The following is a 17775-nucleotide window of genomic DNA, read 5'->3' as shown; positions in this document are numbered from 1 at the left end:
CCTCCCTGGTTCAGAATTAATGATACCATTACTGAGGGCAGACTGTGTGCCCTGTCTTCAATGCACCTGATGTGTCAAGTGCTATGATTAGTGCCACTTTTCCTTTGAGGAAACAAACTTGGGGAATGAAATGACTTTCCTAAGGGGTACACAGCTGTTAAATGCTGAATCTAGAACTAGAGTACCTCCCACACTTTCGAGTCTACTGTGTGATGGTGCCTCACATCCTGAGGGTACCAATTTTGGAGACTCTAAATTAGTAACCCCCACATTCAAGCTGACTTTGTAGGAAGTGTGGTCTTGGAAAAGCAGACCAAAGAAGAAAATACACCCACTCCCTTTCCTCAGTGGAGAAGTGGGTTGAACCAGATGGACCGGGCTACTACTAGTGCCCTGATGCTTTCCTGGCTGGTTTTAATTTGGGTTGCTAGAGTTCCTTGAGCAAATATAATTTTGGGGTTTGGAGCACAGAGTAATGCAAGGAGAGGAATGTGGGAAGGGACTGTGTACTGAACTGCAAAAAAAAAATCTTTAAATATCTCTTGAACTTTTTCTTTTCTTCTTCTTCTTCTTCTTCTTTTTTTTTTTTTTTTTTTTTTTTTTTTTGCTTTTGGCTCACAGCAATGTTTTTGTGTTTAGATTTGGTTGCCACGAGTAAACTGTTTTTAGCTGCCTAGTTCCTTCCCCTCTCCTTTTAATTTTTTCCCCTTCCTTTTGCACATGCCACAGCATGAAGTCTTCAATTCTTATCTCACTCAGCAAAACATACCAAGGCTGATTTGAATGTGGATTCCCCAGGCGGTACTCCACCATAAAACCTCAGCCACATTCAAGTTTCTGCTTCACCCTCTTTTATTGAGGATTAACCCCAGTCAGGGCTTCCTTCTAAGGCAGGGCAATCATTCTTTGCATACATACAGGAGTGACTTTGGTGTGGGGAGATTTTCTTACCCTCTCTGCATGGTACTGCCTGTGCATGTGGTGACAAGTGTGCACATTGGTCGCATTAACTTAAGCCAGGGTAAAATGAGAATCCACGGGACTCAGATAGGGATACTTTTCCTGTCTCGAAGACTTTGGGGGATCTTCCTTTCCATTGCTCTTTCCTAGTCTCTCTTTAATTCAGTAGGCATTTTACAAATTCTTCTGGGGGCTGAGGAAGGAGACAGGCAGAAGTAATTTTTGTTTTCCTTGGATAAGAGTTTCATTCAAGTGGGGGTGGATTCACTTCTCTACCAAGATTCTTATCGCTTTTACGGCTTCAGGAGGAGAGAGGCAGAGAATACCAGACTCAGAGTTCTGTAAACAGCTGACAGCGTTTCTATCCAGGTGCGACTTGGAGATTCAAAATTCTAAGAATGATTAGAATGAAGCAAGGTTAGGAAGAACTCGAAGCACAACTGTAATAAAAAACGAGCCGATAATGTGTTGGGGACATCTCCCGTCTTTATTACTCTTCTCTTACGTTGTTTTGTGGATACGGGTCTGGCTGTGTTTACTCCACGCCCTAAATTGAATTTCCCCTTAAAGACTAAGCCAAACCTCTATAAATCTAACTTGGTTGAATTAATAGAATCATAATTTAATATGTAAGCTGGTTAAAGATTTCTGTAGGTGGTTCACAGCGGGGGGGGAGCGAGAACCTTTGTATGTTCTCCCCCATCTCCTTGCTTCACTTTATAATGCTATTTTTATTTCGCTACGGTCTATAAGTAGATTCAAAACATAAACAGAAATCCCAAACGACTTTCACTTAAATGCACACTCTGCCATTTAAAGTCGTTTGGCATTCTAGGGGTTGTGCTGACACGCCCAGGATTTACCTGCCCGCAGGTCGGCTGGAGGGCGGGGTGTGAAGGTGTGGAGCCGGGTGTGGGCGTGGGAGATACAGGGTGGTGCTGGAAGAGCCGTTACCAAGGAGAAAAGTAAAGCAAAACACCCGCCCGTTTCCCGCGCGACCGCTGGAAATCCGGTCAGACTCAGGGCAGGATCTCCGGGGATCCCGCGGTGGAACCACCCCAGGCTTCCCTAGCCGATAGGGCGGGGAGACTTCCGAGGACGCCCTACACGTAGTTCTGGCCCGAAGCTGGAGGGGAGGGGGTTTGTTCTAGTGAGGCGCCAACTTGGGGAGAGAACCCCGAGTGCTGTGAACTCGGTTTTACCTGAAGCTCTGAAAATGGTTGTCAGCCCCAGGGGGTCGCCGATTCCCCAGAATGTGTGTGTGTGTGTGTGTGTGTGTGTGTGTGTGTGTGTGTGTGAGAGAGAGAGAGAGAGAGAGAGAGAGAGAGAGAGAGAGAGAGAGACCCCAACTGGCTGACCTCGTGCCGCGCGCTGGGACACACACTTAGCTGGACCCTATTTTACCACCTTTACCACGAAGGCTGCAGGTGTTGTGGGAGTGGCGACTGCTGGTGAGACCCGAGCTCAGAGACTTCTAAACTCTAGTTCTCACCCCAAATTACAACTATGACTTTCGATCGCCTTTGTCTCTCTTGTCAAGAGGCAGGTGGAAGGAGACGTCTCTGACCTTGGCTGCGCCACCACACCACGCCGGCGCCCGCAGTTCCATTTCCCGGGCAGATGCGAAAGTCCTGGGTTACAATTATGTTCATATCCAATCTTCCAGGGGCAGCGGAGAAGGTAATGGAGTTCAGTTCTTGCGGCTCTGAACTCAAACAGCTGGAGTCGGGGAAATTGTTTTTAAGAGTCAAAGTCAGTTCTGTTGAGGCCTCGGTTGGAAACTAGGGCCACAGGACCCGCTTTCCCCCATCCGGGTTTGAGGGCAGAAGGAATTTCTGCAAGGGCCTCATGCAGCCTGTTATCAGTGCGTCCTCAGTCCGATCCGTGTGTCCCAGACCAATCCGATCTGGGTTCCATGAGAAAGCCGAAGATGGTTTCTCCTAAATAGTGCCTGAGACCCTGGGGACCCCTGCCTGGTCCCACGGGTATATTCTCTTTCTGGGTCTCCCGGGTCCCTCGGCTTCAGCCCCTTCTTAACCTTGCTCAGGGTTGCTTCTGATTTCTCTAGGTCTCTCTCTCCTCTTTCCATGCTCTAGGGGCTTTCAGTGAGGATAGCCTATTTTAAATGCTTTGTTTGTGTGTGTGTGTGTGTGTGTGTGTGTGTGTGTGTTTTAACGGAACTGACAGCGTCCTACCACTCGCCCTCACCGGCATCTGGGGTTCCTTCCCAGCGGGTTGGAGGCGCTCCTGCGTGTGCGTTCTGTGGAGTGTGCTAGCGCTGAGGGCTCAGGAGTATGATGCCTGCCGCGTTTGAGTTAACCTGCCAGCTTCTCGGAGGTCCCCATTGCGGAGGTCACACCAGCGTGGTAACCGAGGGAACTCACCCTAGGGCGACTTGGGGCGACTCTCCTACACCCTAAATCAGCGCTTCTGCCCCTCCCCCTCCCCGAGAAAGAGGTGACTTCTAGTGGTGGTTGGGGGGGGGGGGGGGCGGGGCGCGTCTTTCTTGAAACTCCAGAAAATGACCATGCATTTTAGAGAAAGGTCGTGCCCGCTTCCCAGACTCACCTAGTCTGGGTTGCGGCCAGGATCCGCCTCCCCACCATTCCCCCAAAACTAGCGGAGGGAGAGATGCCAAAGCGGTGGAGTCATGCCGCTGGCTTGGGCACCATTGGCTCATGCCTGGAACACGCAGCCGCGAGTAAGCACATCTGGCGGCCCGCCCAGGCGGCTCCTGACCTGATATGGAGAAAGAGGGCGGGCGGGTGTGTGTCCCAGGCGTGAGAGGACCGGTGAACGCACAGAGGCAGGCTCCTCCCAGAGCTTGCATCACCAGCTTCACCCCCCACACCCCCGCCCTCCAGCCACACTTCGCCCCGCCTTGGTCCCTCCTCTAGCCCTCCTCCTTTGCTCAGTTCTGCTGGTTCTCCCGGGAAGCTATTAATAGCATTACGTCAGCCTAGACTGGTAACCCAGAGTAGACCAGCAAGCTGCCAGCGGGAGAGCTATAAAAGGGGTGATGCAACGCGCTCCAAGCCACAGTCGCACTCCGCGAAGCGCGCACTACACAGCTCTCTCCCTGCGCCGCAGCCGGAGCCCACCCGCCAGCCCGCGCGCCGGCTGAGTCCTCGGTGCTCAACTGACCGCCGGACAGAAAAACAGCCGGACCCTGGCCGTCACGAGCGGAGACTGGAGGTGAGAGCTGGAAGCTGAGTGAATGAACGCGGCGAGGGTGGTTAGATTTCATTCCTTTCGCGTCCCCCTCGTAATCAATTGCCAGAAATCTACGCCAATCCCTGACCCGCGCCCCTAGTTTTCGACTGCAAAAGTAACTCTGTTTGAATTTCACGGCTGCCACTGCTGCTCCTCAGTGTTTCAGAAAGTTTCTCGAAAAGTGAAAGAACTTTCTCTTTTTGACTTGGGGCGCGAAAGATTTCGGGTGGAGGAGGAGATCGGGCGCCTGCTCAAACCGTCTTGGGAACGCCTCTCGGCCCTCAACTGCCAAAGGGCGAGGGGCGGGTGGGTGGTGGTGTACGGGGGTGACCCAGGCGATCTGGCTCGCAGTCCCGCTCCTTTCCTCACTTGTCGGAGCACGGCTACTTGGAACTGATCTTTTCCAAGTCTACAGGGAAGTGCGATCGCTGAGGGCTCTTGGAAGCGCTGCCGCAGGCACAGAGAGGAATGAATGGGGTAGGGGTGGGTGAGCCAGGATAGTGGAAACGGCCGCTGGGGGTCATCCTGTGCATACCCAAGCCTTTGGAGGTAGGATCGCATAGGGAGCCCAGAGCGAAAGTTAGAATAAGTTTGGAGCTGGTGAGAGCCTCGGTGCTGCGCTGTCTTAGGGCGGAAGGCGGAGAGAACTCGGAACACCGATTGGTGTCGGGCTCCTGGGCCTGGGACTTCCTTTTCCAGTCTCATGGTCTTTTCTCTAGTACCTGTGATTCTCGCTCAAACTTTTCCTTTGAGTTTTCCGACTTTTCTGTTTTGCGCTCATGGAGATCCACCATCGGGGGAAGCGATAGTGTGGAGTCAGTTGTACGGATATTTAAGAGAATGATTGTGATCTAGTGCCAGGACTGTTAGAGCTTATACTGCACTTTCTGTCCTTGAGCTTCGGTGTCCCGGGTCGGGAAATAATGAGCACATAGATACCACCGACCCTTCCTGCCAATTTAAGAGCAAGATGTGGTGATTGGATCAGATTATCTTCAAGGTCCTTTCTGGCTGAAGATTTTCAGATTTTAGAGTGGTGTAACTGAAAAAAAGGGGCCAGCGAAGGAACTTGAATGAGGAGGGCTGTAACATCACTGGCTCGTCTCTGAGACCTTGGGAGAAAGGGGAGATTCTCTATGTGGCATCTCTGTTGGTCCCCAGCTTTATTCCCATTGGGTCTCCTTTGCCTCCAGCCCCCATTTTCTTTATTGGTTACCGGGGTTGAACTCGCGGGCACTCAACCATTAAGCCACATCCTCAGCCCTACTTTGTATTTTATTTAGAGATAGGGTCTCACTGAGTTGCTTAGCACCTCACATTTGCTGAGTCTGCCTTTGAATTCATGATCCTCCCACCTCAGCCTCCCAATTGCGGCCGGATCCCCATTTTCATCTCTCATTTACTTACTTCCTTTCCTCCTATTTTTCCTCCTTAGTTTCATTAAGTACAAAGATTACACCTACTATTTTTTTTTTTTTTTTTTTTTTTTTTGGACCAGGGGCATTTACCATTGAGCTATATCCTTAGTGCCTTTTTTTTTTTTTTAACATTTTTATTTTTATTTTTGAGACAGGGTCTTGCTAAATTGCAAAGGCTGACCTCCAACTTGTGATCTTCTTACCTCAGACTCCAGAGTGGCTGGAATCACAGGAGTGCACCACCATACCTGCCTCTATCACATATGCTTTCTTACAAATAAAGGAGTTGCCAAATCATTGGGAGAGCCAGAAAAAGAATTGGCTAAATAATCTGAGTGTTCTCCCAATGTATCTATTTCAATGTGGATAACAATCACATCTTCTGTTTGGGAATCTTGTCTCCTCAACTTAAGATGAAGAGGAAATTGGTACTACTGCCCATCTAGTTTTGCATCTAACATTTGTTGTAGGATAATGCTACAACATAGAAGCTCTTGCTTTGAGGGTATCCTCAGTGAGGTGGGGGTTGCAGTTAGTGCCTGGGTGGTTTCAGAGTCAGTAAAGAAAACAGGTGCCCAGGCCCCAGTGTGGATGAAATACAGCACCCAGCACAGGTGGCAGCTATGTCCTTCCTGTCATAGCCCAGCTTCTCTCTTCCTCTCCCTCTTCATCCTTATCACTGCATAATTCCTCTCTTCTTTATGGCCTTTTCTTCTGTAATCCCTCCCTGTCTTAGTCCTGTCAAAGTCTCCTCTCTGGTACATGTTGATCCCTCATCTACCTGGCTACTGATTTTATTCTCTGGTTATCTCCCTGGTTTATCTAAGTGATGGATCCCTTTTCTGATGGAGCAAAATGAGTAGTGGGTGGGTGTCAGCAACTTGACATTGACTGGGCCAATCTCCAGCTTTATGACCTTCCTGAGCCTCAATGTACTTTAATTACAAAATGAGGATCTCACCTACATGACTCTAATATTGGGCATTTTATGATTCCCACTAGATACAGCCCTTGATTTCTAACTTTTAAAAATTGACTGGGCATGGAACAGGGTCAGTGTCTCCAAGTTTTGCCCAGCCAAGGGAGGAAGAAGAGTATAGCCAGGACACCACAGAACAAATGGTTTTGTGTATGAGAATTGGTAATCTCTCAAGTATGTAACACCAGTGGAGAATGTTTGTGTCAGCAAATGGGGGTGGTGGTGGTGGAATTTACCTGGTGTCTTAGGAACCTGGGGGTTAATCAAAGTACACAAGAGGCTGTGGCTGACCTGAAATTCTCAAGGGTTCCAGTTAATTCCTGACTAATAAATAGGGCTAACCTGAAATGGGACAGTGGAGTCACAGTAATAATGTGTGTGCATGCAAGACAAGTACTCTACCAACTGAGCTATATCCCCAGCCCCTCGTGTGCTCTTCTTGACAGCCCTTTGAGAGAACTGGTGCAGGCAGACTTGATCTCATTTTATAGATGAGGAGACTGAGACCCAGAAATCCTCAGTGGCTTGTTGGTATATAGGTACTCATCTTGTGAGTGGTAGAGAGAGTTTTGGAAATGTTGTCTCTGACCCTGAAGCTCAGCCTTACACCTTAAGCCTTCAAATAGGCTGGGAGAAAGACCAATATTGAAAGATCAATATTGGCTTCTTACTACGGTAAGTTGGTTAGCAAGGAGTGCTTGGTGGAAAGAAATGAAAATTAAAAGTGAAAATTCACTGTGTAGCTACCAGGAAATAAAAATCTAGGAGCTGAATTTCCAGTTAAAGAAATACACAAGTGAAGTTTCACTTTCTTGAAAATGATGAAACTCGCAATGATATGACATGCTTTCTGATTGGAAACAAGTTCTTTTGTATCAGATCTAAGCAATTTTATTATCAATGTAGAAAGTTAACTCAGATCATCTAAAGTCCCCCAAACATAGTTTTTCTCTTCAATGAAGGGGATGTTAAAGGGCTTCAATTTTCTAAAAATTGTCTGAAGATTTAATTTCATTTTCTTTGTTGGGAACACAACCAGAGTCTAAGCTAAATCACCACAAGAGACTGAGTGAAGGACAAACTAGAAAGTACCCCCAATAAGCTCAGCTTTAGCCTAGTGCAGAGAAAGCCTAAATCTTTACAAATTCTTTATGTTCAGAAAAGCTCAACATTTTTGCAACTCATTTCTGTCCCCAAGTCAGCCCGCCCAATGCTTTTTATAAAAACATTCCACACCACTGACCTTCAGTTTATTTCATTAGGACTGCTAAGAAAGAGAGAAAGTTTCAAACAGCAGACCCCCAAGCCCTGAGGGCTCATTAATAAACTTAGCTGGGTGGCAAGATAACACACACTCAACTGCAGTGGAATTCAAGCCTCCCTGGAGAAGGGATCCATCCGGTCCTCCAAACAAAGCCAGCCCAGTGGTAGCTCCAAATTCCATCCCTGAACTATTGGATTTTTAATAGGAGGAATGCATGGGAGAATCCTAAGCCTCTGGCTTCAGAAGCTTAGAGTCTATCATCTGTCCAAGAAGTATCCTCCCAGTATTTTAAGATTATAGGATTAAGTAAGAGAAGAACTTTAGTTTTGAAGCTCTGGAGAAGAATTATATTTCCTGGGTTTCTTTGACTAGTCCATGGTAACATTCATTGGTATGGAATTCTTGCCTTGTATCTCAGATCTCCAGTAGGAATTAGAGGTTGGGGTGTTTTAATCAGAAACCTTTCAGATAAAGATGGTGACCAGCCACCCTTCCACGTGTACCTCACAGAGTGCCAGCCAAAGAGCTGGCCTTGGGCTAGAAAGACTCCTGGAAACCTGGTGAAAATGACTCGGGTAATAGTTATTAGCCCCCTCTTACAGAGGAGAAAGCCATTAAGAGGTACAGTGGAGATATACTATGTGGTCTCACATCTTGATTTCCTGATCCCAGTCTGGAAATTTTGTGAACAGAAAAGCCCATTTAAGTGTAAGTTCTATAATTTAGGCAGCAGTTAAGTATGTACCCTGATATATAAAGATCAGCAATTTATTCCTCCCTTCTCTTGTTTCAGTTCCAGGCCTGTCACCTGCCCTTTCCCCACCCCAAATTCCTTTGATTTTTGTTTGTTTGGGGGTACTGGGGATTGAACCCAGGGGTGCTTAACCACTGAGCCACATCCCCAGCCCTTTTTATTTTGTATTCTGAGACGAGATCTCACTAAGTTGCTTAGGGCCTCACTAAGCTGTGAGGCTGGCCTTGAACTTGGTGATCCTCCTGCCTCAGCCTTTCAAATTGCTGGGATTACAGGCATGTGCCACCACACCCAGTTTGTTTTTGCAATGTAAAATAATATGCATGTTTTTGCAACATAGTGCAATATTCGGTTTTGCAGTGTATACATTGTGGGAATGAGTTCTAGGGCCAAACAAACCTAATTCCAAATTCTGACACTGCTCTATAATACCTCCATGACTTCAAGCAAATTAGTTGGTCTAAAACTCAGTTTACTCATGTATAATTTGGGGCTGGGACTAAACCCACTGGGTTCTCATAAGGACTAAATGACATAAGGCACATGAGGTCTGGAATGAAGGAGATACTCCTTCAGAGTTAGAGATTTGCCGAGGGGCTTCCTGTCTGGCTGGGCTGGGCTAATGACCACAGATCCCTGGATTGAGAGGGTTGCTCCTTGGGACTGCCTGCCCAGATAGTCCTCATACTACTCCTTGCTCCTGAGAACCCTCTGCAGGGGAGTTCACAACAGGCAGGGACTTACAGGGGATTGGGATCATGGAACCATGGCTATTTCTACCCTTTATTTTCCTTTTGTTATCCCTTTGGGTTCCCTGACCCAATATAGAATGACACAGGTGGATGGGACCATTTGATTTGACTACTCCATCCCCCTCTCATTTATTCAGTTGGACAGTGTCCCTCCCATCAGGCACTGCTGGACTAGGCTGTGGGATGGAGTAAACAGCAGACTCCTCCCAGCTCTGGAGCAGCTCTTGACCATTCACCAGATGAAGAGTTGAAGTGACTGACCCAAGTTACCTGTTCCTTAATGCTGGAGCCAATTCTAGGACCCCCTCCACCCCCAGCCCAGGTCTTTCCCTATACCTCAGGGTTCAACGACACCTCCATACAAGTGTCCAGATCTTAGCTCCTGACTTTTCCTCACTCTGAGGTCTTTTGCTGACCTTAATATTAAGAAGGAGCTACTTGTTCCCTTGTGACTTGAATCCTGGCCATCACCACCTGCTGCCAAGGACTGGAGCAAAGAAACACACCCAGCTATAGTTACCTTCCTCATTCCCATTATTTGGATCCAACTTCCTGGGGAAAAGTTTTAACCATAGATTTGCTAAATCTAATGTGCCCCACTTCTTGCTTTTACTTCCACTCACTGGTAGATTCATACTGACTTCAGGTGCCTTCCAAGTTTCTTTTTGAAAAGAGACTGAACATAGGATTACAAAAATGGTCTGATTTTTTTTTTTTTAAGATGTTCTTCCTCTTTCAGGACTAAGGCTACATTTGCATATGTGCACACCAGCCAAAACTAATAACTCTTGGAAGAGTTCAGAATAGCTTGAAATGTCAACCCTTATAAACTTCAATTAGGCATTTTATCCACGTCACTGAGCTGTGTATTTTAAGAACCTGTTTTACTCAAAATGAGAATGGCATGAAATGAAAACAAAACAGAAGCCTGACGGCTAATGGGACTTTCCTCAGGGAGTGGGCCGGGCTCTGGTGTTGGGGGGTCATAGGTGGGGAGAACTTGATCCCATGCCCCAGAACCCCTGAAGCAGTTTGGGTTTCAATGTGTCTTTCAGCAAAATGATGCTTCAACACCCAGGCCAGGTCTCTGCCTCGGAAGTCAGTGCCTCCGCCATCGTCCCCTGCCTGTCCCCTCCTGGGTCACTGGTATTTGAGGATTTTGCTAACCTGACACCCTTTGTCAAGGAAGAGCTGAGGTTTGCCATCCAGAACAAGCACCTCTGTCATCGGATGTCCTCTGCACTGGAGTCAGTCACCGTCAGCGACAGACCCCTGGAGATGTCAGTCACAAAAGCTGAGGTGGGTTCTACCACACGTGTTCATTCTTGCATACGTTTTGGGCACATTCACTACATGCTGCGCATTCTCTGGGGGGGGGGGGGGCGTGGCTAGAGTTGGGAATAAAGCAAAACTGCTGCTCCCAGGGAGCTTATCTTCTACTGTCGACCAATAACGTGAAATAGATAAATCAAATGCAGAGCATGAGACAGGTGCAAAGGGAAAGGCAGAAAAGGGAACGGGGGAGTGGGGAAGGATGGGGTTGTTGTTTTAAATTATAAATTAGAAGGGCAGAGATGGAGGCACTAAGGTGGCCTTTGTGCAGGGACTTGAGGGGAAGATACTGTGACAATCTGGCAAAAGAGAGAAAGCACCAGTGAGGAGCATGGTCAATGCCAGGTGGGCTGTGTGGCAGGGTGGAGTGGTGGGGGAGGGGAAATAGGGGCAGATCATGTTGGGCCTTATAGACTGCTGTGTAGATATAGCCTTGTGCCCAGAGTGAAATGGGAAGCCATTGCACAGGTTTCTGTGCAGAGGAGTCATATATTCTGACATATTTTAAAAGATTTCCCTGGTTATTCTGTTGAGTGGGTGGTAAGGGCAAGGTGGGGTGTGAAGAAATGAGACAGTGACAGCCTCCCAGGTCAGTGAAGGAGGGCCTGCGTCAGGAGGGAATGGTGCAGCTGCTGAGAAGTGTTTGGATTCTGGATCTGACTTGGAGATAAATCTGCTTTACTGATAGATTGGTTAGGGAGTGTGGGAGAAGGAGGACTCAAGGATGACTCTGAATGTTCTGGCCTGAACAGCTATAAAAATGGAATTTCCATTTGCTGCTGAAATTGGGGCTGCAGGAAGTCAGGGAAGGCAGGTGGTGCAAAAGCAGGAGTTGCCTTCTGTTTTGTTCTAACTGCAGTGAAGATATGGAGCAGACAGTTGCATACGTGGGCCTGGAGTCCTGAGGAGTATGGGGGTAGAGATATAGAGCTGGAAGGTATCAGCATATGGACATTGAAGTCCTGGGTTGGGAAGATGTCACCTTCTGTATCAAGTCTTTCTGAAGAAGTATGTAGCATGGTGATTTCTTTTTTTATCACTAACAGTACCTAAGGTTTCAGACAATGAATCAAGGACCAGGTAGCCAGCCCCACCCTTCCCTATAGCAATGCCTACAGTCTTGGTACCAAGTGTATGCTTAAGTTCATGTCTGTTTCAGATGCTTGCATTGTTCTGTACTTGGCAACCTTTTATAAGATACCTGGAATAACAGACATAAGGAGACATGATTGCTGGGGATGCTGTGCTGGCTCAATGATGTCAGAGCTGGGATCTTGCAATTTTGTTGGCCTTCCCATGATGATTGCAAGATGGCACTATTGCAAGCTTACTTAACTGGCATGACTGCAAAGGGCAAAGGGCAGTGGAATCTGTCCCGAAGAACTGAGTTTAAAAAAGGTTGGGACTAGGGTTGTAACTCAGTAGTAAAGTGCTTGCCCAGCAGAGAGCTTAGCTGATAGCATTCAATGAATGGTAGCTAGGATATTTATAATGCTGTGGCCATATAGCATCATAGGGGCATTAGCTGTGTCCCCAGTTAGCCTCAGAGGGACCCAAACAACGTTTACCAGTGCTCACTCAGTCTGATGACACTATCGTTGGGTTTTTCTTTTTTTTAAATTTTTAATTTTTTAAATTTGTTTTAATTAGTTACACATGACAGTACAATGATCTTGACATCATACATTTGAATCAGATGGGATATAATTTCTCATTTTTCTGAGTGTACAGGTTGCAGAATTACATTGGTCATGCAGTGGGTTTTTCTTTCTTTCTTTTTTTTTTTTTTTAACAATTTGAGATAACTGGATAAAATCGAACTAGTAGGAGAGAAAGGAAGAAAACTTGGAAGGAAATTTGGGGAGTTCTCTGATTCTGTATTTGCTTGACTTTGTGATCTTAGGTCAGTGTGACAAGTAGATTAACATATTGGAAAGGGAATGCACCAGCAGACATGGTTGAGTAGTAATTCCCATCTTCAAATAAGACACACCCATCAAAGCCATAGGCATCCTGTGTATCTGTGCATCATGAGTCTGCTTCCCAGATCCCAGTCCTCTCTGGAAAGGTGACATGGTGAACAAGGCAGCTGTGACAGGAAGGAAGGGAATGGAATGCCTGGGTTTATGTTGTGTGTAGCTTACTGGTATGGGGGTCGAGAGCCTCAAATGATTCCTGGGGCCTCCTGGGCACATTTCAACTGGCCACTCCATACCTCAGTTTCCTCATTAGTAAAATGAGGGAGCTGGACTGAATGGCCATAGAGAGCTCTTCCATCCTGGACAGTTTGTGACTCTGTTTTCAAGAGCTTCCTCCTGAGCAAATGTGAATCCTCTTCCACCTGTCCAAAATGTCTACAGTGTTGCAAAATAAATATCTGTAGGATTGCAATATCTTGAGGAAGATATTGATGGTGAAATTAATAATAGTAACTAAAGCTTACATAGCACTTAGTATAAGCTAAGCCCCATGCAAAGCATTTCATATATATTAACTCATTTAATCCTCATCATGGTCATAGTAAGTAAGTACTATTATTGATCCATTTTACAAATGAGAAAACAGGCTCAGAAGAGTAACTTGCTCATGGTTACTAAGTGGTGACACTGGAATTCAAAGCCAGTCTAGTCTACAGCCTAAATATGTGGTTCTGGGACTCAGATGTAAACAGTAGACTTTCCTCTCCCCATAATTCTCCCTTGGGCTTTGCAAGGCCTTCTGCCCAAGCAGTCAATGTTGTTTAGATCTAAGGAATAGTTACAAGTCAGTCATGAGGTGAATGGCATCCCAGACCTGCTAGGTTTGAGGTGTAGCTCCTATAGCCTTTTCCTTTGTCCAAAGCAGGGACTAGTGACATGACAGGGTCTGGCATCGACAGCCTAAACTGTCACCCGTTTAGCTCACCATCTCAGCTGGACTTTGGTCTCTAAGCCAATTCAGTGACTGAATGATGCCGATTCCTCATCAGTCCATGGACAAATTCAGGGTCTGAGTGAACTTCCACAGAGGACCACATCCTAAAGCAGAATAGGGTTTTTTTCCTCCCAGGATACTGAGGGCTGGCTCAGGGTGAGGCATAGGGGAGGAGGTGGTGAGTATTTGTTGGCTAAACCGATGGATGGGTCTAGTTTACCACTATACATAGCACCTAAGCTATGGGCTGATTCATGGCACTTTGGTTGAGAATGGGCTCTTTGTCTAGGAGCTCTACCAGCTGCTGATTTCAGAAAGGCAGTGCCTGCTGCTCCAGCTGAGGATGGAGATGAATGAAACTGCCCTTGGGGGCTGGGGATGTGGCTCAAGCGGTAGCACGCTCGCCTGGCATGCATGCGGCCCGGGTTCGATCCTCAGCACCACATACAAACATAGATGTTGTGTCCGCCGAAAACTAAAAAATAAATATTTTTAAAAAAAAGAAAAAAAGAAACTGCCCTTGGGTCTTGAATCAAAGAACAAGCAACAGGAGAGGGTGGCTAGGGGATGATCCTGAGGTTGTTTCTGGTTCTAAGCGAAAGGATGTATTTCCCAAATAGACTGTCCTCCTTTAAATGATTAGTTAGTCCCAATAGTTATGAATTTAAATATCAACATCTTCTTTCAAAACCCATAGATATTTTTAGAGTAGGTTAGATTTTAATATACTAATATTGCCAGTATAATTCTATTTTAGTACTTTGGTTTTCATTATTCATTCTCAAGTGTGTGTGTGTGTGTGTGTGTGTAGTAGAAGGGTTTCAGGCTGAAGTCTAAGGCTTTATTTATTTATTTATCCTTGAGTCCCATTGCATTAGGGCTCTTCCATTTTGCCAGATTTTTTTTTTTTTTTTTTTTTTGGTACCAGGGATTGAACCCAGAGATGCTTAACCACTGAGCCATACCCATTTTTTAATATTTTATTTAGAGGCAGGGTCTTGCTGAGTTGCTTAGGGGCTCAGCTAAGTTGCTGAGGCTGGCTTTGAACTCACAATCCTCCTGCCTCAGCCTCCAGGGGCACTGAGATTACAGGTGGGCGTCACCGCACCTGGCAGTTTGTCAGACTTTGCTGGCAGTAAAAGGCAGTGTATTTGAGGTGGGTGGCATTTCATGATGAGATTAAACATGTGTCTGTCTGTTGGATTTTATAGGTAGCTCCTGAGGAAGATGAAAGGAAAAAGAGGCGAAGAGAAAGGAATAAGATTGCAGCCGCTAAGTGCCGAAACAAGAAAAAGGAGAAGACGGAGTGCCTGCAGAAAGTGAGTCCTTCCAGCTTTCCCCGCTCATTCACTCCGTCCCCCACCAGCCTCAGGTCACTGTCAGAGGAAGGGTCTTCCTGGTAGCAGAAAGGCCAGTTGTCGAATGAGTAGCAGAGCTGTTAAAACAATGGATAAGTGTTTGGATGCACAAAAAGCAGGTGTGTGAATTAAAAACCCCAGACTCCAGAGTCCTGGCTGGTCCATACATGCCCAGCAGCTCCCAGGCTGTGGGATATGCCAGCCCAGTTAAGGAGTCTTCACCTGCCCATTGTCTCAGAAAGGAAACTTGCCGCTCTCCTTTGGCTCACTATGAAAAGCCTTAAGTTAATCTCTTCAAACAAGTTATTTCCTGAATCTGCAAACACTGGTTGCACTGCTTCTTTGGGCTCTATCTGGTTCTGAATTCTGCTGTCTTCCAGCTCATCCAGTGGTCTGAGCCAATTCTGCATGGGGCTGGCAACCTTGGGAAACACCAGGGGAGCAGCCTGTGTGGGCAGGTGGAACAGACGTGGTGCCTACAGTCCTTTCATTGGCTGTGTCTGCTCCCCCAAGTGTGGACTGGCCATGGAAGAGTCTTAACCCACAGGTCCCTGAGGGTTTTGCAGATGGCTCCAGGGTATTGGTGGAAATGAGGAAATTTTGTGTTGCCATTTTTTTTCTGGGGAGATGAACTTGTCCATGAGATCAGTGACTTAACCAAAGACCAAGAACCATGAGTCTTGAATTTCTCCCTAGCTTTTCAGGTCCAGATGCCCTTACATATGGGGCCAAGGACTCATGCATAGTTCGTCTCTGGATCATTAGTCCTATTGCAGTTTCAGCACTGTAGCATTCAGCCTACCTTGGAGGCATCTCCAGGGCTTTTCTAAAGGGGCCCCTCAAGTTCAAAGGCTGTATTCTCCCATTCCTAGTGCCACTCTTCCATTTTTGTCGGGGGATGTTTCCCTCTGCAGATTTCTTGCAGCTTCATGAGCCTTGAGGTGCCCCAGCGGTCCACCCCACTGCCACCCTGTCCTGGCTGGCCCTTCCTGGTCTCGCTTCCTAATGCCTCTTTTGTTTGTCCCCCAGGAGTCAGAGAAGCTGGAGAGTGTGAACGCCGAACTGAAGGCCCAAATTGAGGAGCTGAAAAATGAGAAGCAGCATTTGATATACATGCTCAACCTGCATCGGCCCACATGTATTGTCCGGGCTCAGAATGGGCGGACTCCAGAAGATGAGAGAAACCTCTTTATCCAACAGATAAAAGAAGGAACACTGCAGAGCTAAGCAGCAACTGGGAGTCCTCATCGAATACTCCTTTTCCACCTAAAACCCTGAAGCCATTGGAAAGCCGACTTCCTGTGCACCTCTAGAATCCCAGCAGCCGAGAACCACTGAGGCAGGAGGGCCCATGGTGACTCGAGAGGGCCTTCCCACTCTGCTGTAGAGTGAACTTTGGACCAGGGCAAGAGCATCCTTTGCCTCAACTCCAGGATTTAGGCCTTGACGTACTGGCTGTTCTTAAATGTTCCAGATGGCCCCTGATTAGGGTCCTGCCTGCTTTCATGTGAGTTCTACAAGAACCAGGATGCCCATCATTAGGATTCAAGCAAAAGAGTCTGTACCTTGGATGGGTGGAGTGGCGCCATCTCCTCCACTTCAGCTGCCGCTGTTGCTCATAGGGGACATGGAGTGAGAACAACATTTATTGAAGTTGTGCAATGGCCAGGGTTGTGCTTTCTAGAGAATATGCTGTTATGTCCTGGAATTACTGTGTGCAAGGCATTCGTTTCAAAACTAGGCATTATGCTCTTTTGATGTTCGTTTCGTACAACACTGGTGTGTGACTTTTCCATGGTTTTCCTCAGATCTGGTTTCTGAGAGTCTGGAGGGTCCCTCGCCATGGGCAGTGTCTTACAAAAATGTTCGGGTGGCCAGAAGCGCTTGCCAGCCCCCGGGAGAGCAGAGTCGTCTTTTGGCCAGCAGAGCAGGTCTGGGTCAAAGAGGAGGCCTCCTTTTCCCCTTGGCACCCAGGTGTTAAGGGGAAATCCATGGGCGTGACAGTGGGTCCTCTGTTGCAGGCTCAGTTACAATGTCACAGGAAGAATGCAGAAAGAAAGTGCAATTTCCAAAGGGTTAGGACTATCCACTCAGTGACTTTGTCAGGAGTTATTTCTAGTGGAAGAGCCAAAGAATATTCCATTTTCCTTTCCTTGTGGTTAAAATCTGATCAGTGGAGACGCAGGTTTGAAGCCAGGGGATACCCAGGCTTTAGCCTTATTGGATGTTAATGGCACTGTTTTGGTCATGTATCTGTTTTAAGAAATCTGGCCCAGAGCATTTGCAGCTGCGAGAGGTCACTCACACTGCCCACAAGGACTCTGGCTACTGTCTGATAAAATTCTGATGTTTCTGTGAAATCCTCAGAGTGTTTAACCCTTCTTAATAGTATCATTACAATTTTTTTCTGTAAGAGAAAATATTATTTATCCTAGTATCCTTAACCTGTCAATATAATAAATCTTGGAACCAAGATATGGTCAACGTTAAGTGTTATACTCGTTTCTGTGGTTTTTTTTGTTTTTTGTTTTAGATTCTTTGTTGTTGAAAAGGTTACCCCCACCCCAGCCACACATACCTCTCTTCTCCTCATTGTGGGAGATGATTAGTTTTGAATATTATCCAAGTGTCCTCCTCCTCTGTCTTTGGGCTCCAATAGGTAGGTTAGTTGACTTTCAGTCCTCTTCCTCAGATCTCTTATTGATAATCCCTGGAACACAGCACCTAGTTTATCCTAGTTAACTGGTGCTAACATAGAAGTTAGATAGATTTAAAATCTGAGTTATAAGTACCTCAACCATCAGTTTCTCTGAATGTACAAACGCATAAAAC

The 17775-nt window shown here is 46.7% G+C and overlaps 1 protein-coding gene across 1 annotated transcript; it reads left to right on the top strand.

Moving 5' to 3' along the window:
* The first annotated feature begins 3948 nt into the window (after positions 1–3948).
* Atf3 (activating transcription factor 3) lies at positions 3949–17433 on the top strand. Its single transcript, XM_027934730.2, has 4 exons — positions 3949–4155; positions 10396–10639; positions 14797–14904; positions 15973–17433. The coding sequence occupies exons 2-4, from the start codon at positions 10400–10402 to the stop codon at positions 16168–16170; spliced, it is 546 nt and encodes a 181-aa protein (XP_027790531.1). The 5' UTR covers positions 3949–4155; positions 10396–10399; the 3' UTR covers positions 16171–17433.
* Positions 17434–17775: the final 342 nt, after the last annotated feature.

Source organism: Marmota flaviventris, chromosome 12, assembly GCF_047511675.1.
Source record: "Marmota flaviventris isolate mMarFla1 chromosome 12, mMarFla1.hap1, whole genome shotgun sequence".
Classification (NCBI taxonomy): domain Eukaryota; kingdom Metazoa; phylum Chordata; class Mammalia; order Rodentia; family Sciuridae; genus Marmota; species Marmota flaviventris.
This window is presented reverse-complemented; position numbering and strand designations above follow the sequence as displayed.

What these genes read in the sequence shown, in the direction of transcription:
- Atf3 (XM_027934730.2), top strand. Translation starts at nt 10,400, where the DNA reads ATGATGCTTCAACACCCAGGCCAGGTCTCTGCCTCGGAAGTCAGTGCC. An exon ending in TGTCAGTCACAAAAGCTGAG is followed by an intron (nt 10,640 to 14,796) that starts GTGGGTTCTACC and finishes TGGATTTTATAG; the next exon opens with GTAGCTCCTGAGGAAGATGA. An exon ending in AGACGGAGTGCCTGCAGAAA is followed by an intron (nt 14,905 to 15,972) that starts GTGAGTCCTTCC and finishes TTTGTCCCCCAG; the next exon opens with GAGTCAGAGAAGCTGGAGAG.